The 26,308-nt window shown below is 36.0% G+C and overlaps 1 protein-coding gene across 1 annotated transcript; it reads right to left on the reverse strand.

Annotated features, from left to right (window-relative positions):
* Nucleotides 1-351: 351 nt before the first annotated feature.
* CTBS (chitobiase) lies at nucleotides 352-26,308 on the reverse strand. Its single transcript, XM_017671126.3, has 7 exons — nucleotides 26,073-26,308; nucleotides 16,230-16,368; nucleotides 15,515-15,723; nucleotides 6,032-6,200; nucleotides 5,163-5,260; nucleotides 4,639-4,797; nucleotides 352-1,014 (listed from the first exon to the last, which is right to left on the reverse strand). The coding sequence occupies exons 1-7, from the start codon at nucleotides 26,238-26,240 to the stop codon at nucleotides 823-825; spliced, it is 1,134 nt and encodes a 377-aa protein (XP_017526615.3). The 5' UTR covers nucleotides 26,241-26,308; the 3' UTR covers nucleotides 352-822.

The following is a 26,308-nucleotide window of genomic DNA, read 5'->3' on the forward strand; positions in this document are numbered from 1 at the left end:
AGGTTACTAGCCAATAATTAAATTATAGATGTCCATAAATGAAGGAATATTAATAATTGAAAGGGTAGATGACAAGAATAGGATCAGGTTCAAACCAAATTTTTCCTAAAAAATATCAGGAATAGCCTCATAAAAATAATTTAGTTGTAAAATATTAGGTAGCTCTAACCTACTAAGTCAAAATATAACCAAGTTATCTTCTCTTTTTTTTTTGTATTTTAATCCTTTTTTCTGTGGAGGCTTAAAAGTGAGTTTAATTCAAGTGTTTCAAAGAGCATGAATACTATAAGGAGTCAGGAAACAGAAAAAGTGTTTGCATCAGTTTGATGAACCTAAAGAGAAGACACTAAATTATAGGTTTTAAATTTGGATTTATTGAACAAAAAGTACAGAGTAAACTGTTTCTCAATGACTGATTTTTAAAAATCTACTCTAAGCAAAGAACTTCCACTTAAAATTATATGTATTTTAAAAATTAGCATTAATTTTATATTTTAATATAATGAAGGAAAAAACTAGCATAATGAAATTCTGAAAGTAATTGCTCCTACTTAGAGTACTAAACATAGAGGAATATTTAATATAGTAAATTGACTTGTTTCTTATCTTTATGTTTCTGCACCCTGAAACTATAAATATGTTTTATTTTTCAACTTTAAACAAAGCATTTCTTTATTCTTTATCTGTTTTTAAGTATACAAATGATTATAATATATAGCCAATGTGACAAAAATGTATACATTTTTTATCTCTTCAAGAAACTAGATCTATTTATACAGGTCATTTTTCTAAATCTTAATAGACAGAAGATGTTCATCTCTGTCACAGCTCTGGTTTTAAGGCTTTCCACATTTCTTCAGTTTGCTGTTTGGCTGTAGCATCTTCAGAGTAGTCAAGACAGTTTGCATGCCACATGCCAATGCCGCGTAAGCCTCGGTATTGTACATATGCTGCCTTTAAAGAAATGCTGTGAGGATTATCATACCATACTTGATGAAAATGGCCAGCAGGATCCTATGTGAATAAATTAAAATGGAATTTTAAAATACTCAATACCATAAGAAGAAAAGAAATTTCTTAAGTCCAGTGATTCAAAGAGGATACAAAGAAATAATAAAAATTTGGGGCACAGTATTTTCCAGCTCTGTGATTCCATGGTTCTGTGATACTTCCTTAGATATCATTGCTCATGGCACTTTTACAAGTGAACCTCCTAAAATATTCTATTTAAAGTCCTTCTCTTGACGTAAGATTCCTTCCTTGCTCTTACCTGATGATTATCAACCAAGATGTATACCTGTGTCACTTGAGGGGCTTTAAAAAATATATAGATTCCTGGACCCACACCATATGAAACCCACCGAATCAAAATCTTCCCGGGCTGGTGCTACGACATAAATTTATTGGTTTGTCTGTGTTTATATGTTTCATTAGTAAATCTGATAGACAGCAAAGGTTAGGAGAATCACTGCTTTCGTCCTCTAACGCTGGCTTATATACTTTTTTGCGTTTTTTACAGTTCCTGGGAATGTGCCAAGTTAGGAGTTCAACAAATGACTTTGTTTATGATGAATAAGCCAAATCAAAAGGTAATGGCAAAGGACAAAGAAAATACTTCCTCTTCTAGGTCTTGTAGAATTGATTCTAAGAGCCTGTCAGTCTGGACTCCATGTTTGACTTATGCACACGCCTGATTAAGAACCATTAACTAGAAAATGGTCTTATGCTCACCTTTCACCCTGCATCACTTGCCTCTATCTAGTACCAACACAGTTTCTTAGAGGGCACAGAAACTATTGGATAAGGGACAAAGGAGCAAAAGGGTAATGGAAGGGGTAAAGATAGGAGGTAGAACCTGTGATTTGAAATAATTTACTGATTATATGGGAAACTTTTTTTTTTGAGAGGGCATCTCTCATATTTATTGATCAAATGGTTGTTAACAACAATAAAATTCTGTATAGGGGGGTCAATGCTCAATGCACAATCATTAATCCATCTCAAGCCTAATTCTCGTCAGTCTCCAATCTTCTGAAGCATAACGAACAAGTTCTTCCATGGTGAACGAATTCTTACATAGTAAATAAGTTCTTACATGGTGAACAGTACAAGGGCATTCATCACAGAAACTTTCGGTTTTGATCACACATTATGAATTATAAACAATCAGGTCAAATATGAATATTCGTTTGATTTTTATACTTGATTTATATGTGGATCCCACATTTCTCCCTTTATTATTATAATTATTTTTATGTTTAATAAAATGCTGAAGTGGTAGATAGATGCAAGATAAAGGTAGAAAACATAGTTTAGTGTTGTAAGAGAGCAATTGTAGATGATCAGGTGTGTGCCTGTAGACTATGTGTTAATCTAAGCTAGACAAGGGCCTTAAAACATCCACAGATGCAGAAGATTTCTCTCAAAACCGGGGGGGTGAGGTTCTAAGCCTCACCACTGTTGATCCCCAATTTCTCACCTGATGGCTCCCCTGCGACTGTGCCTATATAGGAAACTTTTTAAAGGCAATTCTCAATAAATGCTAGTAATGTTTTTATTTATGGTAGCACCGCTGGAATTAAAATAGTCTTCTAGAGTGACTATTTTGAGGGACAACAGTCACTTGGTAAATGAATATGCTATGATATATTAAAGTGTAGTGGACTCATTACGTACAAGAATACCTACATATGCATGTAGGTAATTTAAATGATACACAGATTTAAAGAGTATCATACTCCATTCTGTAAATCTGTAGAGCTAGAAAAAGCCATACATGCTCTAATAACAGCTGTGATTCACTATTAAAAGGCAACTTGCAGATCCTGTACCTAAATACACAGATTTATTTTTGCAGATTCCATGGCAAACCCAAAGACAAAAACCTTTGAATTTTGCCATCATTCTAGCTGGTACTCTGAGCCTTTTTGATGCATTTAAGAAATTTCAAATGCCTCAAAATAGTGAAAGATCAAAGGAAGAAAAACTGCGATTTGTAAGGTTGGTAAGAGCATGATTAAGGCATATGTACATTGAAGAATATGAAGAGTAAACGAAGCTACTATTACTGAGACAGCATAGGAAAGCAAATCATTCTTTTCAGTCACAATAAAAACTTGATTTTAGTAGCTATGGAATTTTATAATGAATGAAAAAGAGGAACAAAATAATTATAATTAGATTATTGTCTAAAGAGTCATTAAATGAATGCCATTTAAGGTTTATCAAAATGTTTCCTGAATTCTAAACTTTAAAGAAAGTGTCTTATTCTTTAAGGAAAAAAAAATAAGTCAGGAATTATAAAACGCAGTGTCTATCATAGGGCAAACTACTATTCTATATTCTATATTTCTAAATTATGTGTGAATATATAGCCTTTACCATCTATGAAACACTGTTCCTCCTGCATGTTTCTAAGAGTGGTGGAAAACTGGAGTCTACATTGAGCAAACAGGTTTATGTGCTACGGCACTTCTTAAGTCTTTTAATATAATGCTGTACTTTATAAATTTCCAAGAGGGATATACAGTATGCAGTGCTCTCCAAAAATATTTGGCCATGACATGTGTGTGTATTTGTTGGGGGGCGCACATTGTGTGTGTATGTGTGTGTGTGTGTGTGTGTGTATGTGTATAATATTAACCATTCCCAAAACAGGGTTCCATAAATACTTATTGGCAAAGACAGGATTACAGTATATCCAAGTTTAATTAATAGGTATATACTTCAGATTCTAAAATTTAGGATTAATTATATCCTTTTTATATCATTGTCATACAAGCATGTCCATGTATTTCAATTTTAGCTTATTAAATATGTATGTTTGCAGTCATTTTTTATAAATGGATATCAGACTATCAATAAGGAATATAAATTCTTGTTGAAATTAACTGACATGTAATTTTAGAGCTCCTCTGACAATAATAGAGTTCAAAGTAAATTCAAAGATGTTTTGCACTTAGATTTTTGAGGTATGAAAAGTTTTCATTATATAAAAGCTAATTATGAAAAATATAACTTTTCTTTGCCTCTTTTGTATGGCAATTCCCATTAATCAAACACTACCTGATAGGATTGTTCGTCATTTACTATTTCTTCAAGTTTCTGTTTGTAACATTTTTCTGTCTCTAATTATTAACATTGTTTAAAATTGGCCTAATATCACATAGTTTGAATTGTGAAACAAATTTGAAAAAATACTATTTTCCATTGTAAAGTCTATGTTGACACATCTGTACTCAGCCTCATTCCTCCCTATGTAAGAGCATCAACAGAACTTTTAGATACTCTGAAATGGAGGCCTTCAAAGCTAGTAACCTATTTCAAAGCTTTTTAAAAGTTACAGTCATCATAATTGTCGACTATTAAGGAAATCCTGTTGTGATATGCAGGTTTTAATTACATCATCTAAAATGACAAGCAGCCCATACAGAGCTGTCCCACAATTAGCATAACTTGAATTGCTCACTGGGAAGTAAAGTCCCTGATGACACAGATTCAAAGTTTACTTATATAAACAGCAGTCTGTATGTTGTACCCTAAAAGAAAGCTGGATTCTTAATATCATATATATCATTGTAAAAACATACAATTTAAAAACTAATAGAATAAATATTCATAACTTGTGAAAAGTCTTACTTTATAGTTATAATAAGGAGACTGCTGAACTTTATCCCACTGGTTTCCAGAAATAGAACTGTTTACTTGCTTCATAATAATTTTATAGGTCACCTGACGCATTGTAGCATTACATGGAGACCCCCGGAAAGGGATTTTTGCAAGGGTACAAACATCATCCTAGAAATGCAAAAATTTCATGTTATAGATTATCAGTTATGTAAATCTTAAGAGCCAAATCATGAAGTGTAGTCAGAAACTATTAAAAAATACATATATATACTATAAATAGATGACCTGACTACACAAAATAAAATTTCATTATTAAATGGAAATATGTAACATTCAGAAATTTTCATAGGATTAAATAAAAATAAACTTTCTACTTCTTAGTCTCAGACTATATTTGAGAAATTCTAAAGTTTATATATTTTTTATATAGAGAAGTTTATAGACTAAATAAGTTTTATATGTATGAGACAAAACAGACTCTAAAAAACATAATAGAAAGAGAAAAAAATCACATAGAAATGATCTGTTCTTACCTTTGATAGATTCAGGCAAGTAAAATCAAAACCATACCAGGGAATGCCCATTACAAGTTTCTTAGGGTCAATGCCCATCTTGATGTAGTTATCATATCCTAATCAAACAGAGACAGGAAAAGCATACTTTTTCTCTTAATATGTTTACCAATGTCATCATATGAGCTATGCAACCACTCCGAATCTTAAGTCTGTAAAAACAGGCATATATATGCAAAATACTCATATACTGATGCCCTAAAATTATTTTATAAAAGTTATCCTTTAAGAACTCTAAATTCTATCACTTTCTAAATCATTTCTTTTTGAAGAACAGAAAACAAAACAAGTAAGATCAAGTTAAGTAAAAAATTTTACAAAATTTAATTCTAGGAAAAATGACACATTTCAAGAAAGCAGGCTAACTGCTATAACTGCTCAGACATGATATATTTGACATTCCGTAGTCTAAAGTTTCAAAACAGTTCTATAAGTCTTAAGCTTTCTGGCAGCAATACTCTCAGAACTTCTTACAGAAAGCACAATTGGTCCATGTTTTATAAATATTCTGTAAATGTAAATTACCACTGGCGATAAAAAATGTTCCCTTCTTTTTCTGTAGTAGATAATCTATAGTTATAAGAAACAGAGAAAAATCAACAAAATTTAGCTGAAATCTCTTTCTTGCCTAATGCTACAAAATATGTGTGCCTGCTAAGAGACGTTCCAAGATTATCTAGAATGTTGAGTTAAATAAATTGCAGCTTTTCAGATCCTGGAAGCTTTCCAAATAGAAAAGGTATACAAATGACTTAAAAATGCTAAAATATATCTGAATGTTTGAGTGTATGGAATTAGTATTACTAATAAGTAATCTTGTAGATTCTTACCAGTTAATATCTTATTATAGGGAGAATTGGCTGATGCAATACAGTCTGACCAGACGCCAGTTAGTACATCGTAAGACATCACAAAGAGGAAGTCACAAGCACCTGCAATTCCAGTATAATTATAGCACCTCCGTGTGTGGTTTGGAGACCAGACTACATCAAAAGTTACCTGTGGAAAAACACATACCATTTTATGTAACATGATCAAATATGCATATTAGGTCATATTTTTGTTGGTTATATATTCTCTTGCCTCATGCTACCCAAGAAAAAAGAAATGCTTACATAGGGTTTGACATGTGTAGAACTACAAGAGTCCTAAGAAATATATATTTTTTCCTACATGGACTGACCTAGACATATTTTTGGGTAATGGACATATATTTGAATATATATATAATGACCAGGAGTAGGGCACTGTGTAGAAGAGAAGTTTTAAACTCATATGTCTTCAGAAGCTAGATTGGCAACTCAAATGACTGAAAGAAACAGGTGCAATGAAAGTAGGGTGTGGTGAGGCCTCTAAGGAACTAGAGAGCACAGCACAGTAAAACAATTTAAATGCAAATGATTTTTCAAATATTGTCTAAATAGGTCACCTTTTGGCACGAGCTGACTGGTCTGTGTTGGGAGTTTGAGCCCCTGATTTATAATTACTTTACATGGTAAGTTTAGTCCAACATTACAGTTAAAGAATAGTGGTGTTTTATGGCTACAAGTATAAATTAATCAACTTGAAATGTTGAGCAAATCATTTAAGTGGTTTTATTTTATGGAAATATTCAAATAAAACTTGAGTGATAAATTATCTTTTATTTTGAATAGTGAGCTAGTCTTCAACAAGGATGAGTCTCTTTAAAATATTTATTGCCTTAACCAAATATTAGCCTTAATTTATATGTGCAGATGTTCTAAGGCTTCATTAAAGGTTGTTTTTTTTCTTAATTAGGTTCTCAATAAACACTGATTGTTTTTAAAAATGATGTACTTCAGTTAAAATTTTTACACTTTTTCCTGTTTATTCTAACATAACTCTTTTTAGTACTTTCTCAAAATTCTTGCTAAATTTTCTAAGTACTAACACTAAAGGAAGCTTTGCCTTATAAATACAAGTTTTCCTCAAAAGCTCTCCAGCAAAATAGGTTATAAAGTGAAATTTTTTACCGATCAGACCCCATTTTATCACTGCCTCCTATTACAAAATGGGAACTTTATTATAAAAATAGAGAAACTAAATGATTACTTCTAAGCAGGTAAATTTCAAATCCATTTTGTAAGTCCTTACCTCTCTCCTGAGCATTAAAAGTATTCACCTAGATGTGCTGTCACAGTTAATCTCATGTTTTTGAAAAGGCAGTATTAGCATATTAGACAAGAAATCAAATGACTGGTTCTAGTCTTGGCTCTGTTATAAGTAGGTCTATGTCACTTAAAACATCTGAATCTTCTCCCACCTGTAAAAACGAGTTCTTCACAGAAAGAACTTTTCAAAAGCATTTCTAGCTCTTTAATTCTGTGACCACGATTCTATAATCTTAAATCACCAAAACTCATGTCTCCATCCAGACTGTATTTCAGTCATTTTTTCTGATCACCAGTTTAAAATCTTTTGGGCCATTTTCTGACTCTTCTTCCCTCACACCCCATAACCAATTTTCCACAACCAATTGTGCCCTCTCACAATTGTTTTACTGCCTTTCCATTAATTAGTCAATTCAATAAACATTTATTGAATACTCACTGAGTATTAGGGTTATGCCATCTCAATCCAAACCATAAATCCAAAATTACCAGATTATTGGGTGAGTCCTTACTAGCCTTCCCTTTCTCCTCTACACTGTTTTACATACTAGTAAGGAATAGTGTTCCCTAAACACTTCCTGTATATGGAACCCATTTCATACAGAATAAAATGCAGACTCTTCAGTCTGACATTCTAGGTCTTCTACAATCTGTCCTATCATGGCAACTGTTCGTCACACTAATTTACCGAACATGAATTTGACATAATAGCCCAAATTGTTGTACTTCCCCCACAAACATGGAAATAGATACTCTTACTACAAGTCTTTGCTCAAACTCTTCCTCCTTGCCCTTTCACTATAGCTTCAGCAATAGGTTGCTTCCCACACACCAACTCAACCTATTAATAACGGCAATCTAGAAAATGAAGGCAAAGTTGCTGACATAAAGATTTGTGAGAAGAGGAGTATGGTGACCTACATACCAGGTATTTGCTATTCTTGATCTAAACTGTACGCCTCTGAAAAGCTGAATTCCACACTGACAAACCTTCCCTACTTGCAGAAAGCTGCAGAGATGCTAATCCTTATATCATTTATTATTTTTCCAGTGATTCTCAAATTCATATTGACCAACTGTACCAGGATCACCTAGCACACTTGGCTTGGTAAAAATACAGTTCCTTAGCTCTATCCCAAACCTACTGAATCAATCTCTGGGGATATTTTTAACAAGCACTCCTATGTGATTCTGATATAGTTTTAGAGTCATTACTTACATAATACATAATTATTATATATGTTTATTTCCTACTTAACTAGATTTAAAATTTTTGAAAAGCAGGTAGCATATATTCACTCAAAATATTTTTAATACTGTGTTAAACATCAAGGAGCTGATCCCTGCTTTCAAAAAATTCACTCTCTATCCTAATAGTTCTTTTTATGTTCAGCTTTATTGATGAATAACTGACAAATAAAATTGTAATGTGTACAATGTGATGATTTGATATGCATATATATTGTGAAGGGATTCCCATCATTGACTTAATTAACTCATCTATTACCTCACATATTTACTTTTTAATGTGTGTGCAGTAACACTTAAGTTCTACCCTCTTAGCAAATTTCAATTATATAATACAGTATTATCAACTGTAGTCACCAGTAAGTCCTCAGACCTTATGCATCTTATAACTCAAAGTTTATACTCTTTTGCTAGCTTTATTTCCCCTACCTCCTAGCCTGTGGCAACCACCTACTGTTTCTATGAGTTCAGTGTGTTTTTTTTAAGATTCCACACATAAATGATACCATGAAGTTTCTGCCTTTCTCTGAGCATAATGCTCTCTAGGTCATCTGTATTGTCTCAAATGGCAGGATTTCCTTTTTTTTTTTTAGCACTGGCTAATATTCCATTGTGTGTGTGTGTATACACCACATTTTCTTTATCCATATATCTGTCAATGGATCCTTAGGCTGTTTCCATACCTTTGCTATATTGTGGATAATGCTGCAATAAACATGGGAGTAAATATCTCTTCAAGATGGTGATTTTGTTTCTACCCAGAAGTGGAATTGCTGAATCATAATTAGTTCTCTTTTTAATTTCTTGAGGAGCTGTTTTCCTTAGTGGCTGTACCAGTTTATAGTTCCACATCTTTACCAGCCCTTATCACTTTTTTTTTTTTGGTTTTTAAATGAATTTTATTTTTTAGAACACTTAGATTTGCAGAAAAAAATTACAAAGATAGTTAAGTACAGAGTTCCCATATGACCCAGAACCAGTTTGCCCTATTATTAGCATCTTATATTCTATGGTACATTGTCAGAGTCAAGGAGCCTATGTTGATACACCAGTACTAACTAAAGCCCATACATTGCTCAGATTCCCTTAGTGTCTACCAAATGCCCTTTTTCTGTCCAGGATCCCATCCAGGATACCACATTACATTAGTTCTCACGTCTCAGGCTTTCCTTGTTTTTGACCTTGACGGTTTTGAAGAGTACTGGTCAAATATTTTCTAGACTCTCTCAGTTGGAATTTGTCTGATATTTTTCTCATAATTAGACAAGAGTTATGAGTTTGGAGAGGGAGATCACAAAACCAAAGTGTTATTTTTGCCACATCATATTAAGAATAACATGCTGGCACTATAACTATCTCTGTTGATGTTACCCTTGACCACTCGACTGAGGTCGTTTGTTAGGTTCTTCCACTCCAAGGTTACTTTTGCCCCTTCCCTTTCCATACTGTCGTCTTTGGAGGGAAGTCATGATATGTAGCCCACACTTAAGAAGTGAGAACACTCCCCCTTCTTGAGGGAAAAGTATCTGCATGAATTATTTAGAATTCTTGTACAGGGAGATTTGTCTATTTTCCCTCACTTATTTATATCAGTATGACTGCATGGATGCTTATCTTATACTTTGGCTTATGATCTAATACCTTTATAATCTATAGATTATAGATCTATAATTTATAACTCTTTAATCTGTGCTTCTATGATCTAATATGTCTTTATTTTCTTGCTCAAGTTGTTCCAGCTTTGGCCATTGGAAGCTGTTTCATTTGGCTCCTATGTCCATTTGATATACTCTCATCATCATGAGTTTTTGTTTTTGCTTCTGCACCTCCTTGCTGGGTGGCACCATAAGACACTGCAGGCTCCTCTTGTGTATTTCCTGCCCCAGTCCTAGAATCAGCCACTTCTCCAAGGAGCCCTGGTTTGCTTCTCTGTGGTTGCCTAGCCAGCATGTCAAGGGCCTTGCTGATGGCCGCTCCACCGTCCGTGGCTTTTCCCGTCATTGGACAGCTCTTCTACTCAAGCTTACTTCCTTCTGTTTAGCAATCTTCAGTTGTTCCACCTTATAACCATTTATCTTGCTCTTTTCTAACCTCTCCAATTCTTCCAGCAACTGGTCCAGCGGGATGCGCAGGAGCTCGCTGAACGGGCGCAGGCAGGTGGAGCCCGTGGTGCGGCACGCGGCGCTGGCCGGCGGCGGCGCTGCCATCGCGCATCTCCGGGCAGCCGCCCGCCCCGCCGCGCCGCCCCGTTCGGCCTGCCGCGCGAGTGCCTGGGGGCGGCAGGGCCGCGGGCGGCGGGCCACTCCCTTATCACTTTTTAAAAATAATAATAGACATTCTAACAGGTGTGAGGTGATGTCTCATTGTGGTTTTGATTAGCATTTCCCTAGTGATTAGTGATGTTGAGCACCTTTTCATGTAATGTTGGCCATTTATGTCTTCTTTAGAAAAATGCCTGTTCAGGTCCTTTGCCCGTGTTTAAATTTTTGTTGTTGTTTACTATTGAGTTGTATGAGTTCCTGGTATATTTTGGATATTAACTCCTTATCAGATATGTGTTTGCAAATATTTTCTCCTAGTCACTAGGTTGCCTTTTCATTTTTATGTTTTTCATTGCTGTGCAGAACCTTTTTAGTTTGATGTAACCACTTGTTTATTTTCACTTCTGTTGCCTTTGCTTTTGGTGTCAGATCTAAAAAATCATTGCCAAGCCAGTGTTAAGGAACTTACCCCTCTATTTTCTTCTAAGAGTTTATGATTTCAGGTCTTGTTTTTAAGTCTTTAATCCATTTTGAGTTGATTTTGTGTGTAGTGTAAGATAAGGGTCCGTTTTTATTCTTTTACATGTGGCAATCCAGTTTTGCCAGCACCACTTTTGAAGAGGCAATCATTTCCCCACTGCATATTCTTGGCTCATTTGTCATAAATTAATTGACTATAAATGCACAGGTTTATTTTTGGACTTTCTATTTTGTTCAGTTGACCTATGGGTCTGTTTTTATGCCAGTACCATATGATGATGATGATTATAGCTTTGTAATATAGCTTGAAATCAGAAAGTGAAGCCTCCACCTTTGTTCTTTCTAAAGATTGCTCAGACTATTAAGATCTTTTATGGTTTCATACACATTTTAGGATTTTTTTCTGTTTCTGTGAAAAATGCCATTAGAATTTTGACAGGGATTGCACTGAATCTGCAGATCCTGTTGGTTATTATGGACATTTTAACAATATTAATTCTTCCAATCTATGAATATGGGATATCTTTCTATTTATTTGTGTCTTGTTCAATTTCTTTTACCAGTGTTTTATAGTTTTTAGTGTACAGACCTTTCACCTATTTGGTTAATTTTATTCCTAAGTACTTCGTTCTTTTTGATGTGATTGTAAATGGGACTGTTTTAATTTCTCTTTCTGAGAGTTCATTGTTAGCATATAGAAACAACTGATTTTTGTTCAATGAATTTTTTATTGTGCCACTTTACTAAATTAATTTATTAGTTCTAAGAGTTGTGTAGAGTTTTCTCAATATATCATGTCATATGCAAACAATTTTACTTCTTCCTTTCCAATTTGGATGCCTTTTATTACTTTTCTTGCCTACTTGCTCTGTCCTTAAAACTGGAGTCTTTCATAGGCAGCATATAGTTGATCTTATTTTTTAATTCCTTCTGCCACTGAATGTCTTTTGATTAGGAATTAGTCCATTTACATTTAAAATAATTATTGATAGGTTTGGACTTAATACTACCATTTTATTGTTTTCTGGCTGTTTGGTAATTCCTTTTTTCCTTTTATCTCTTGCTCTCTCCTTTGTGATTTGATGATTTCCTGTAGTGGCATGCTTGATTCCTTTCTCTTTTTCTTTTGTGTATTTACTATAGGCTTTTGCTATCTTTTTGTTGTCATGAGGCTTACACTAAAAAAATTTTGTGACTATGTATAGTGACAAATATTAACTACATTATTATGATCATTTTACAATACATAAAATATTGAATTATTTTGTGTACACCTGTAACTAATGTAATGTTATATATCAATTGTACTTCAATACATAAATAATATAAATAAAACAACATATATTCTAAACTAATAACAACTCAAAATGCATACAAAAGCTCTACAATTGTATTCCTTAGCTCCCTACACTTTATGTTTTTGATGTCACAATTTGTCTTTTTAAATTGTGTATCCATTAAAAAAATTATTGTAGTTATAGTTACTTTTACTACTTTTATCTTTTAACTGATACACTAGTATGAGTGATTTATCTACCACTAATACAATATTACAGTATTCTGAGTTTAACTGTAAATTTACCTTTCCCAATGAGTTTTATGCTTTCATATTACTAATTAGTGTCCTTTCATTTCAGTTTGAAGAAGTTCCTTTCACATTTCTAGTAGGGCTAGCTTAGTGATGATGAACTTCAGCTTTTGTGTGTTTGAAAGACTCCTTATTTCTCCTTCAATTATGAAGGACAACTTTGCCAGGTAAAGTGTTCTTTTTCTTTTAGCACTTTGATTATCTCATCCAACTCCCTCTGGCCTTCAAGGTTTCTGCTAAACAGCCACTGATATGGGGGTTCCCTTTTATGTAATTTGCTTTTCTTATGCTGCTTTGAGATTCTCTCTTTGTCCTTAGCTTTTGACAGTTCAATTATAATATGTCTTGGCATGGGTCTCTTTGGACATCCTGAATCTAGATGTCTATTTCTTTCCCCAAGTTATAGAAGTTTTCGCCTTACTTCTTTGAATAAGCTTTCTGCCCCTTTCTCTCTCTCTTTTCTGCTTCTGGCACTTTGATAATATATATATTGGACCACTTGATGTGTCTCATTAATTCCTTAAGCTATCTTTGCTCTTTTCCATTCTTTGTTCTTTTTGCTCTTCTGATTAGATGAATTATACTGCCCTGTCTTCAAATTTGATGATCCTCTCTTCTGCCTGATTAAGTGTGCTGTTAAAGTTAAATTTTTCAGTTTAGCTGTAGTATTCTGCAGCTCTATAACTTCTGTTTGGTACTTTTTGGTATTTTTTCTCTCTTTATTGAGATTCTTACTTTATTTATACAATGCTCTCCTGATCTTGGTGATATCTTTATGATGGTTAATTTGAACTCTCTGTTGGGTAAATCACTTATCTCCATTTCATTAGGTCTTTTTCTGAAGTTTTATTTTGTTCTTTTGTTTAGAAAATATTCCCGTTTATTTCCCTTGACTCTGTGTTGATTTTTTCACATTAGATGAAACATCCACCCCTTTCAGTTTTGACAGGCTAGTCTTATGCAGATGAAACTTGTCATTCTGCCTGGCCTGAGCTCCTAGTTAGCTCTTAAACCTTTGTGATTGTCCAAGCCACTGTCTTTGTTCTTAGTGGATACCAGTACATGAGAGTGTGCCAATCTGCCAGTGTCCCAAAGGGGAGAATCACAATCAGCACATGCTTATTAGAAGACACACCCTCAGGCAGCTGGGAAAGTATGCAGGCCCCATCAGGAAGAAACTGGGAGATGGACAATTTTGCCTCTTCCTTCTGCACTGAGCCTTGGTGTATAGCTGTGGGGGGGCTCCTGCCTCATGTTGCAATTACTACCTAAATGTGTGCTAACTAGAAGCCAGACCCTCAGGCAGCAATTTGTGAAGTATGCACTAAATCCCTTCCAGGAATAGACTGGGAGGTGGTGTTTTTGTCTGCTTCATCTGAACTGAGCCCTGGGGAATCCCTGTGGTAAGTGCTCAAGCACTTGTTGAAAACCTATTTCTTGTTTGCTACAGTCCTATGAGACTTGTGGGTACAAGCCACGTTCACTTTGAAAGCTAGATGTTTTGGGGATCTGTCCCTGTAGGAGCCTTAAAAATAGGGGCACTTAATATGTGAACCAAACCCTTCCTTCCTCAGGGAAAAGCTGGGAGTTGGAGGTTCCCTCTTAATTGTAGGGTGCTATGTCAGGAGAGTGGTTTATAGCAAGAGTGTGTCTCAGCCTTTCCTACCTATTTCAGTGTGGTTGTTTTCTCAGTCACCTGTTGTGTAGAAGTCACTCAGCTAATTTCGGAATTTCTCTCAGAGGAAATTGCTCTGTGTGTAGCTGTATATCCCACATGCCCATGCTAGGAGGGAATTTAGGATCCTCCTATATCTCCATTTGGTCCAGATTAGAAATTAGCTTAGAAATTCTTAACCATAATCACCTTTGAAACTTTTTAAAACTATGAACTCCAGGCTCACCCAAAAACATTCTGAAGAATAATTTCTGGGAGTAAGTTCCGGTCTGTGTGTGTGTGTGTGTGTATGTTTACTTTTGTAAAGATTCCTGATAACCCTAATACGTGATCAGAGACTCACTGATCTGGGGCCACATTATTCTTTGTCACCCACACATTGCCTGACAGGATGCCTTATGCTATGATATTCTTCTCTAGTCATGCTCATTATGGCATTGGAGACGCACACTACCTTTTGTCAGAGCTCTGACAAGTTCTATGGAGTTAGTCCTTTGAGCCTTATTGGGCTGCAAGCTTTGCAAGAAATTCAGAGTCTATGGAGCAAGTGATGCATTTCCCCAGAACTACCTCTACTCTTAGACAAGGGCTGTTTTTTTTCCTGCACTGGTGAAAGCCAGTCCTGACAGCTAAGCCATTCCTGATTCTTGCTTATCTCATTGCCTATCTAATGTTTCTGACACTGCTGCAAGGCAAATAGGTTAGGCAATCCCAGTGTTGTATCTTGATATGAAAAGGGAACAGATTTAGCACCTTAAAATTCTATAGAACCTCTGTAAGAACCTTAAAAGTTCAAGAAATTTTTTTTAGGATATATGTGCTGAAATTCTTTCCTCCTCAATAAAACCAAGATTCTATTAGTCATACCTTCATGAATAAATTTTTTAAGGAAAAATAAGGGGTTTCCAAAAAATAATAATGAATTTTACCTGTGATCCCTCAATTTCACGATGGAATGACTCTGTTATTTCTTTGACTAAAGCAGTTAATGCATCATATTCAGGTGAAAAACACTTAACATGTTGCTCTATGTCTAGATTAATTCCATCCATATATTGTGTTTTGGCCAGCTTAACTTTTTGAGCTATCCAAGATGCTCTGAAAGTAGGATCAATGATATCCTTTAAGGATACATCTCCTGTGGAAGAAATAAACATCTTTTGTGCATATATGCTTTTCACAGTTTAATGAAATTCACTTAACAAACCCATTCCAAAGAGATCAAAATATCTTTCAAACATTTCATTATTTTAGAATGCTAAGCCCCAATTTAAGTTTTCCAAATGGAGAAATAAGATACCAAAATAATAGAAAGTCATTATTCATCAATCTCCCAAATAACCATTATGAATAATTTGTAAAATCATTCTCAAATTAGAAGCAGAAACTGTGCACTATGACTAACTAAAGGTCATTATGCTAATTAGGATCACATACTGCTCAAAACCACACAGTGGTTTACTTAATAGTTAAAAAATCTGTATCTGTGAAATGAATTAACCAGTATCTAAGATTAATTTTAGGATTCTACAAAATATACCAGATAAACATGAAAAAAAGGAACTTTTTTAGAAAGTCAGGATAGCCAACAGTGCAATAAACTTACCAACTGGCTGGATGCATCTGGCAAAACGTGTAACTCACCTGTTAGCACTACTCTGGCTCCTTGTGAATGAGCATAGCACATAAGTTCTGAGTCATAGTTTCCAAAGACTGCCACAGTTGTAATCAGCGACCAGTCATAAGATTTCCAAGTTTTCTGTCCAACATCAAACACAAAGACCTGACAAAACAACAGGGATGAGCATCATCACTTAAATCAGGGATAATATGCGGACAACCCAAAATAACTTTAATTAAACACTGACCATATGCCAGGCACTGGTGGACACTGAGAGTGCAACAGTGAATAAGATAGGGGTCCCAATATAACTGGTGGCAGGGGAAATGAACCAGTCCTGGAAAATAGGGAAGAAACAGTGGCAAGTGCCAAGGCCTAGAGTCAGAGAGAGTATGGTGGTTGTATAACTAAATATTGAGTATTGCTCACACCTAGAATTTGGAGGTAGATAGCAGTGAAAACAGAGTGGTAGACAGGGTTAAATCATGAAAGGCCTTATAAACTCTCTTGAGGAATTAGATCTTTATTCTCAGAAGATAGGTTTTAAAACATATTTTAGGTTATGCATTTCAGAAAAATCCCTTCAGCTGAAGTGGAAAATGGAGGTAAAACTGAAGGCAGAACAACTAACAGGGAAAATGTTGGAAGAATCCAGGCAAGAGATGATGGCGACCTCATCTAAAGCTGTGGAGCAGCAGAGATAAGTTAGATAAATGAACACATCTGGAATGATGCTAAAGAGGCAAAATTTAACAAGCCTTTGTGACTGATTAAATGAATAGGGTCAGAGCAAGCTGATAATACTCAAGTTTCTGTCTGCTTTAGATGGAGCCATAGGTACTGAATTTACTGTGAATGATTTTTGGTGAACCTAACTTCTTAGAATAGTACTCAAGTTAAATTCAAAGGTGGTGGGTGTTACGTTTCTCCAGTATTTTTCCCCCACAAATAATTCTAGAATCATGAATGGCCCACTGATTTTAATTTTATTCCAAATAACGTATTAATTTACTGATCAGCAAATATTTATTGAATTCCAACAAAGTGTAGGGAGGGTTTATTGCTAGGCTTTAGTGACTCACAGATTAAAGAGACCAGGTGCATTAATTATTTAATACCAATAGTGTTAAGGACTGTGTGAGAATGCAGGGTTCCTAACAACATAGAGAGGACTAATGTTACCGTGATATGGCAGGAAAATTTCCCTGAGGACTACACAGTTTAGGGGAGGACTGACATCTGGGCAACAAACCAGACAGGATTAACGAGGGGTACAGATGGACAAAAAAGAGTATTCTCAGCACAGGGAACGAAAAAGGGCAAGGTCTCAATACTTCAGAATAATTCTGAACTTTTGAAACAAAAATAAGGTCAGTGTGGCTGGAGCACTGAAATCCTGAAAGTATGTGGAATCAGATAAATCTAGAAAGGTTAGGGGGTGGCATGATCAAACAGGGGTTTGTAGACCACTGAGGATTTCATATTTTATCCTTAGATCAATGGGAAGCCATTGCAGTGTTTTAAACAAAGGAGGAACATAATAAGATCTGCATTTAAAGAGAGAGAGAGAGATCAATGATCACTGGGCCTGTGTGAGAGAATGTATGGGAGAGGGGTGGTGGGGAACACTAGTTATAAAAGTTAAACCATGGCTTAATTTTCTCAGTCTTTTTCTGCTTTTCATAATTATGCATAATCTATTTTTCTGCTAAGCAATTGTCCACTGAGTAAAAACTATACAATGTGAAATTGAATGGCCTATTATTTTTAGGGTTTTTAGATGTATAGTACTGTTAAATCTAACAGTTGTGTTGATTTCAGTTGATACATATATACTATTGCAAACTTTATCCCATATTTTAATCCTGGTAATTAAGATTTAATTTGTTAAAAAATATGCTGAGAACTTATGATGTAATAGAAATCCTAAAGATAAAGGTGGATGAACCAATTGACAATATAAGGGAAAAAGGCAACGTAGTCTAGTCTTTGTGTTTGAAAAATAGAGTTCATTAGAAGAAAAGGCCACTTACCATGAACATAGAAATGAATAAAATTTTGCTTTTTTGCATAATTGGTTTTCCAAATGGACACAGATACTGCCTGACCTATTAAGAAATATTGGGTGCTATATTAAGTCTTTCAAATAGTAGGTTTTAATATTAGGCAGGATCTCTATAAACACTTAAACCAGTTTTATTTTTTTTCCTAAGCAATGAATACTTTAAAAAGAAAGACAGGCCCAACATGATTCACATCTGCTAGGCCAAGTCACCAAACCAGGGCTTAATATCTAACAATTGTAGTTTCAACTTCTCCCAGAAATTTGTCTGTCAGGAATTCTCTGGTCATCATGGATAGGACAATGTCAAATATGTTCTCTCCATCCCTGAAGGAAGATGAGGGGATCCACCTAAAGAGACCCTCATTTTTGCTTCCTCCCACATGCATAGACAGTGTTGGAATGTCCATAACATGATTTTTTAGGACACTAACTAGATGTATCTATGCCCACTGCTTGACATATTGATAAATGTAACCTCTTTTCTGCATGCATCCACTGCTGTAGAGAAAGTATTTAAGTGTCTCCAAACTAAGGGGCTTTAGGGCAGTTTATCAGAGCACACTGATGGGCTGCTCTCAGATCATGGTCCTCAGTAAGACTATGAATAAATTATTTCTTAAATCTAACAGTCGTGTTGATTTCAGTTGAGATATATATATATATATATATATATATATATATATATATATAGTTTTTAATTGGCATTTAAATTTATTCCTCTGCCTCAAATTTAATCTGCTAGATTAAGAACTGGCAATTCCCCCTCTCTTTACAAAAGAATTGCTCTTTGGACTAAGCCTTTCAATTTGCCTGATGTCATCCAATTTTTGCAATCATCAAAACAAGCAGTCAGGTTGTTTTCATATTGCCTCAGAAAGGGTGTTTGATTAACAAAATTGCCACAGGCCTTATAACTTGTTAGGTAAGTAGCGGGAAAATTTACTGAAAGATCTATTTTTACTGCCCTTCTTGGGTGGTTTTGAGGTGCCTAAAGGGCTGGTAGGTATAGAAAAGCGAAAGTAAGTGCAACATTCTGCCTTCCATGTACTGTTGGAGTGCTGAGATTCTTTCAAACTAAAACCTCATTCTCTTGGAAATCAAATGGTCTTGCTACTTAGGAAATAACTCATTATCCCACCTCATATGCCTGGAGTACCACCACAGCAGGGGAGTGAAAGAGTACCTTGGAGTCAGATTTGGATTTAAATACTTGACTTTGAGGCCTGGGAGGAGTTACTTAACCCCGCCAGGACTGTTTTCTCATCTATAAAATGAGGGAAATGGGTAAACTGAAAGGCCTTCTGTTTACAACTCTTCAGCAAGAGTCAGGGTTTGTTTCAGCTCCCATATTTTAACAAGTGAAAAAGCTTGGCATCTCTGCCTCCAGATTGTATCTTTTTGTTTGCTGGCTTGATGTTTGGGTCAAAAACTTACACTCAGCTGTGTACATAGGCTTATTAATCTTCAAAAAGAATTATGCTCACATTTTAAGATTACTTCAACCAGCCCCTTACCTGAAACTTGCCTCCCGCAAGGAGATAAAGAAGTATGTACGAAAATGATGACTGGATTGTCAAGCACTTAAAGGAACATCATGGCCGGACCCACATCAAGGAAATGACTGGAGTCAGCTAACTAAGGACAGGAGTTTCTCTCCCTCCTCAGACCCTTGCTGACATTCATGTCTGTCAACTGTCACCTCCTGACTTCAAGCCCCTTTACTGTCCTCTTCCCTAATATAAAAGAAGTTGGAAAGCAGCCCTAAGTTAAGATGGCGCTTTAGGACATAGTCTGCCATCTTTTCTGCCTTCCAAATAAAGTCGCTTTCTTTGCCCCAACTTCTTGTCTCTTGACTTACTGGCATGTTGTTCGGTGAGTAGCACCACCTTGAACTCAGTAATAAAATGGTGAGCCAGCCAGGAGCTGCTGCTCGTGGCCAGTCAGTCCTGGTAGGGGATTCTTTAGGTAAGTCAGAAACAGCTGCCAGGACCATTTGTTCCAGAAACTTCCCCTGCAATCCCCCTAAATGGCACCAACTGCCCCAGTGCCTATCTGTTGGAGCAAGGAATTGACAATCTCTGTCCACAGACTTGACCTTTGAAGTAGGATAAGTGGCTTCTCTGCATACAACTGGACACTCTGGACACAAACTAGAGGGCCATCTGAGCTTTTTTCTTGGAAATAAGTCAGTTTGTTTTTCATTTGATTGGGGCACCCTGTTGGAAAGAGAAACACTTGGACTTCAACCCCATTTGTGAAGCAGTTTGTTTGCATTTGTTTCTGACTTGTTTGCATTTGTTTTACGTTCTCTGTATTCGTTTCTGTATTTTCACCTTCAAGAATGGGGAATGCTGCCTAATCCCCAAAAAAAGTCCATGCCATGCATTCTGAGTAAATGGTCAGATTACAGTTTTAAACCTTTGACTGAAAAAGAGATTGTATGTTATTGTAACACTGTATTGCCCCAGCTGCATACTGAGATCAGGACAGTGGCTGTTAAACTGCTCACTAAACTACTCTATACAACTGGAGTTGTTTTGTGAAGGAACAAAGAACGATGATGAAATCCCACACAGGGAGGCATTCAAGTTGCTGCACCTAGATACAGAGGAGGATGGTTGCCTCCTTGTAGTGCAAAGATCTGAGAAGCAACCAGGAAAAAAATCTGTTGAGCAAGAGAGAGAATGAGGGATGAAGTGGAGGGAATTCAGCCCAAACTTTGAATCTGCCCCCAGTTTTGCCAGAGGTACTGTGGCCTATGCTGCCCCTTCCTTTGGCTCCTCCCAGTCCAGGGCCACCATTGGCACCGCTGATGGCACCAGCTCTCACCCCATGCTTGAGATAAGGAAGCAAGAAGCGTCCACCAAAAAGGCAGAAGTCTTTTTGAAAGGGAGAGATATTTGGTGAATGAAGTGAGGAATATTCAGATAGTGAATGAAGAGGCCCAGAAGCCCAGATGGATTTAAGACACCCAATTCAGATTTCCCCTGCAAGAGCCCTGGGTAAAACTGACAATGGGAAAAAAATTGATTGACTTCTTAGTGAACACCTTATCAGGATGGGTAGAAGCACATCCCGCCCAAACAGAAAAGGCTTCTGAAATGGTTAAAGCCCTTCTTAAAAGCAAAGGCTTTAAAATGTAAAAAACAGCTTCACTAAAAGTTTTGTTACAGAAAGCTGATACACAGAGAAAAAAAACATTATTTCTCAATGATTTGATGTCATGGTCTTCTCATGTCCTTGAAATGTAAGAAAGCCTCACCATCACCTGAGACTGAAAGAAAAAAATAGAGAAAGAGGCCTTTTTAAAATACAAATGGCTATAGAAGCACCCTTGCCTGACAATCTAGTCCACAGTTTGCTTGTGATGGACAAATATTAACCTTAAGTATCTTCTGTTTGCATCTGTATCTCTGTCCATGTGTTTTAAATGTGTGGTATTTTACCTATGGATGGTATTGCTAAAATTAATGTATTTAAAAAATCTAATTAATTTGAAGACAAGAACCTGTAAGGATTGATGATTCTAAAATTCTCTGAAATATAAAAAGAAGGTCATGTGACCTTGGAAAATATTTGCTATTAAAGCTAATTTAAGTTAGTTGGTTTAATTAAAGTATGTCATTAGAATTATCAGAATTAAAATAAAAACATTGATTCTGCCTGGGTTTACTTAAAGTCATGTAAGTTGATATTACGTTAAATGTTAAAAAAAAATAGCTTGGGAGAATGGCTAACTTTGTCTCGTGAACTTTTTATAGGTAATAAAAACATAGTTATTAATAAGTAAATTAAATAAATGTACATAAAGTTTTCGGTGAACTTTTAAACAATAATTATGTGTTGTGAGGTGTGTAACTAAACATAGCTTTAAAATTGGTAACCTGAAACCTTAAAATTTCGGTAAACTAAGTGAGTTAAGTTAAATTCGTTGAATGTCGAGATAATTTCCAAATAAGATAAAACAATGAAACATTAATTACTAAATATAAACTTGTCTACTTTTTTTGGCTTCCTTATTACAGAGAAACTAAAGAAAAATTTGGGTCTGTTAGTCAATATGTTTTGTGCTCATTGAACGATTGTACTATGTAGAAACACATATCTCTAGAAATTATGAAATGTATTTATAAATTTGCTAATCTAAAGAATGCTAATGTACTATACAGTTCACAATTGCTTACAACTTAGTTGCACTGGAAATTAAGATGTCTATAAGTTAATAATTCTAAGAAATTTAATTAAAGCCACTAGAAATAATAAGGGAAACATCTCTGCATGTGAGAAAAGTAACATGTATGCTTTTGGTAATGGAGGGTCTGAACAATGGGAAGTCATTCTTGTTGAAAAGAAAATAATTTTGTCCTAAAAATTAAGCTCATTATTTAAAGAAGGAAAACTTAGGAAATAAATCTGAATATGAAGGAAGTTGTTAAAGATTTCTGGAAAAGAAATTTTAGTATGTGATCAAGCTGGCTAAAATTTAATGAACTGGTTATAAAGGTGTAAAAAATATGCTTTAATGTCAATAGTGATCTTACGTAAAACAATTTTCTCAATATTAAAAAAGCTCAGTTTCACTATGTAACCCTCTGTGTATGAATTTAAAATCTTTTATTGTCATTTGGTTAAATAGTTAACTAAGTATTGTTTCCTAATGATCTGTTTACATAAGTACTTAAAAACTTATGTCAATATTTTTGACACAGTTCCCAGAGTTGATTCTACATAATATCCTTTTTATGTCTAGTTAACTCTGAGATTTCCCAGAAGGACCCTGGAAGATGTCAGAGGATTTTCTTCTCTTATTTATTTAGTATGTTAAACTATATAGGAAACAGTGTCAAATGATGCAGAGCTTTATATTTGTGTAGAAATCTGTTAATAATGCAAATGTTCTAGAAGTTGTGTGAAACTCCTAGATCTCTGATATGTTTTTGTATGTTATCAATTGTAATTATGGTTATTAAAAGGCTATATGTTACAGAAATAACCAAATTTCCTTGTCAATTGCATGATGATGAACTCTCACCAGATCTTTAACCGAGACCATTTTTAAGTCTTTTGTCACTTACTGACGGTTCTTATTTTATTTAGATACTTTTCCAAAAGTGTCCCTATAAAAATGTTCCATGTTCAGAGAGATCCATGGAAGGGACATCTGACAAATGCAATTTTCTGATAATCTTAAAATTATAAGACTGAATTGGGTGAGAATCTCTAAAACTAGTGGAAAACTGGATCCTAGCAGACCAAGAATTAGTAACATGAGACTGAGTGAACTGAGGAAGTGTTTTTAATTGCTATGACTTTTTGTTTGATACATTGCTGATTTTTTTTTAAATGTTTTTCTTTTCCAAAGTTAAGGAAACTTTCTTTTAAGCTATGACTTACAGCAATTGGGAAAATTATAAGCAGAATTGAAACATTTATCTTTTTCTCTCTTCCTGATCCCCCCAGAATTCAGTAACTCTCCATGAGTATTCCTACTTTAATGGCAATATAGTTATTTGCATAAGTTTTAAAAAAATCTCTTCTTCTTTTAACAGGAGATAATTTAAACATTGGTTATATAACCAAGACTTTTACTGAAAGGTCATATTTGAGAGCAATATACATAGACTCAGATATGTCCAGACAGCTTTAAGGAATTAAAGTTGACATTATGAAGCCAATAGAAACCCTTGGAAAATCAGCCTGGTACTTTGCTTTTTGGGTTCCCAGTAGCCTTACCAGGTAAGGAAGGAAGTTCACTTACTGGAAAGCTAAGGAATATTTAGGGTATTAATATACTAATATCAAGATATTTGGGGGACCTCAAGAACAGTGGAATTTGCCCAAATCTGTAAGTATTGCAGGCAAAGCCTGATGGCAAGTCCTTGGCTTGGCTTCCGTGGCCTTATGAGGCCTTTGAAAATTCTATCTGAGATTCCTTATGAAAAGTTCCAGCAGAGCAAATTTAAAAGACAATTACTATTCTTAGGGCACTTATGAAAATAATCAGGCCAAATTTTTGTTGGACATAATTTGCAAACAAATGGTTATCTTTGATAAAAATGAGGATGATTCAGAGAGAAAAAAATTGTTTCAATAACAGACCTTTATGGATATTAAATTCTTGTTCTGATTGTCTTTGAGGATTTGTTGTTAAACTAAATTCTTCTGGTTTCCTCAGATATCAGACTGTAACTCTCCAAACTAATGTTTCCAATTTTCTCCCATCATTCTGTCTTGGAATCATTGAGAATGGAAGCCCTGAGGCCCAGCGAACTGAAACTAGATGACTTGATATAAAATTCAAAGAAACTGCTACAAAAGCCCATATTTAGACAGTCCTAATGCCTATTGTCAAATGGGCCACTCAGAAGGATCACCAGAGAATCCAAACTACAAGCCAGGAAAATCTGTCAGGGGCCACATCACCCTATTTGAAGACACTCTAAGCCTGACATCTAGAAATCTCACTGGCAGCAGTCAGGACTAGATACTGGGTTTGTGATTCACTCTAACCATTAGTCTTGTTTTTCTTTTGTCTCTATAGAAATGTCCCTTATGTACTACCTGACTGGTTACACAATACAGGCCTCCCTTTGGGAGCCCTCCTGCAAGACTGCCTCCTGCAATGAGACATAACCAATTCACTGAACTGACCCATTCTCAAGACTGAGACTGGGTCAATAAAATATAAAGCTCCCTGTCAATTTAACTTCTGGATGGTAAAACTTCTTCAAGTTTCAAAGGCAGGACTGTTTCTGTGCCAGCCTAGCCCAAAATCTCAAGGTTGCCAATCTTTATAAAAACAAAATCCAGGGATCCATAAGTACTTATAACTACAGAGCTCTTCTTGTGGATTCCCAAGAGATTTGCTTGGTCTTAGGGGGAATACTTAAGATGGATCTCGCTGTTCTTGTTTATGTAATGGTCAAACCCTTTATGTTCTGTCCAACCAAAGTTGATTCTAAAAATACTAAAAACATGACTGACACTATTAAGGAGATGCATATAATCATTCCACAGTCCTCTCTGCCTGAATGAGGCATTGGAAAAAGATTTCAGAAATCAAGTAACATGGTTTTGTTTCACAGCCACCCGTCTCCTACTCTGTGCAGAGGTAGTCAGGCGACAACCTCCCTTTGTCACTGATCCTGCAAGATTGTGGAATGGACCACTGACAGTGGGGAATTGTAACACACTGAAAAAGCTTCGCATCTCTGTCTCCATACTGTAGCTGCCTCCTTTGCTGATGTAATCTTGGGTCAAAAATCTTACACTCAGCTGTGTATATAGGCTTATTAATCCTCAAAAAGAATTATGCTCACATTTTAAGATTAATGCAACCAGCCCCTTACCTGAAATTTGCCTCCCCCAAGGGGATAAAGAAGTATGTACAAAAATTATGACTGGACTGTCACGTACTTACAGGAACATCATGGCCGGACCCACATCAAAGAAATGCATAGAGGCAACTAACCAAGGACAGGGAGCTGCTTCACAGCCCTCCTTGCTGACGCTGTTCAGATGTCTTGAGTCTACTGTCACCTCCCTACCTTAATCCCCTTTACTCCCTCCTTCCCTCATATTAAAGAAGTTGGAAAGAAACCCTAAATTTACATGCTGCTTTAGGACATTAGTCTTCCATCTCTGTCTTCCAAATAAAGTCGTTTTCTTTGCCGCAACATCTTGTCTCCTGACTTACTGGCATGTTTGCGCAGAGTGGCACGACCCTGAACTCGACACCACCACCTCTTTGCAGAGCTCGGTTGACTAACTTTTTGGGGGCTTGAGGACCAGACCCGCTCACCTCAGAGTCCCGGCGCTGTTGGATGGGGCGGCAGAGCGCGGCATCCTGGCACGGGCAGGGGTCGCCGGCCGCGAGCGGCACGGCCAGCAGCAGGAGGAGGGCGAGCCGCAGGGCGCCGCGCGCGGGGCGGGCGCGGAGGCCCGGGCGACCGGGCTGCGGGGCGGCCATGCCTGCTGGTCGGGAGCAGAGCGAGCTCCTGGCGTCGGTGCTGCGGCGGGAGGGCGCCGGCCGGGTGT

Source organism: Manis javanica, chromosome 4, assembly GCF_040802235.1.
Source record: "Manis javanica isolate MJ-LG chromosome 4, MJ_LKY, whole genome shotgun sequence".
Lineage (NCBI taxonomy): Eukaryota > Metazoa > Chordata > Mammalia > Pholidota > Manidae > Manis > Manis javanica.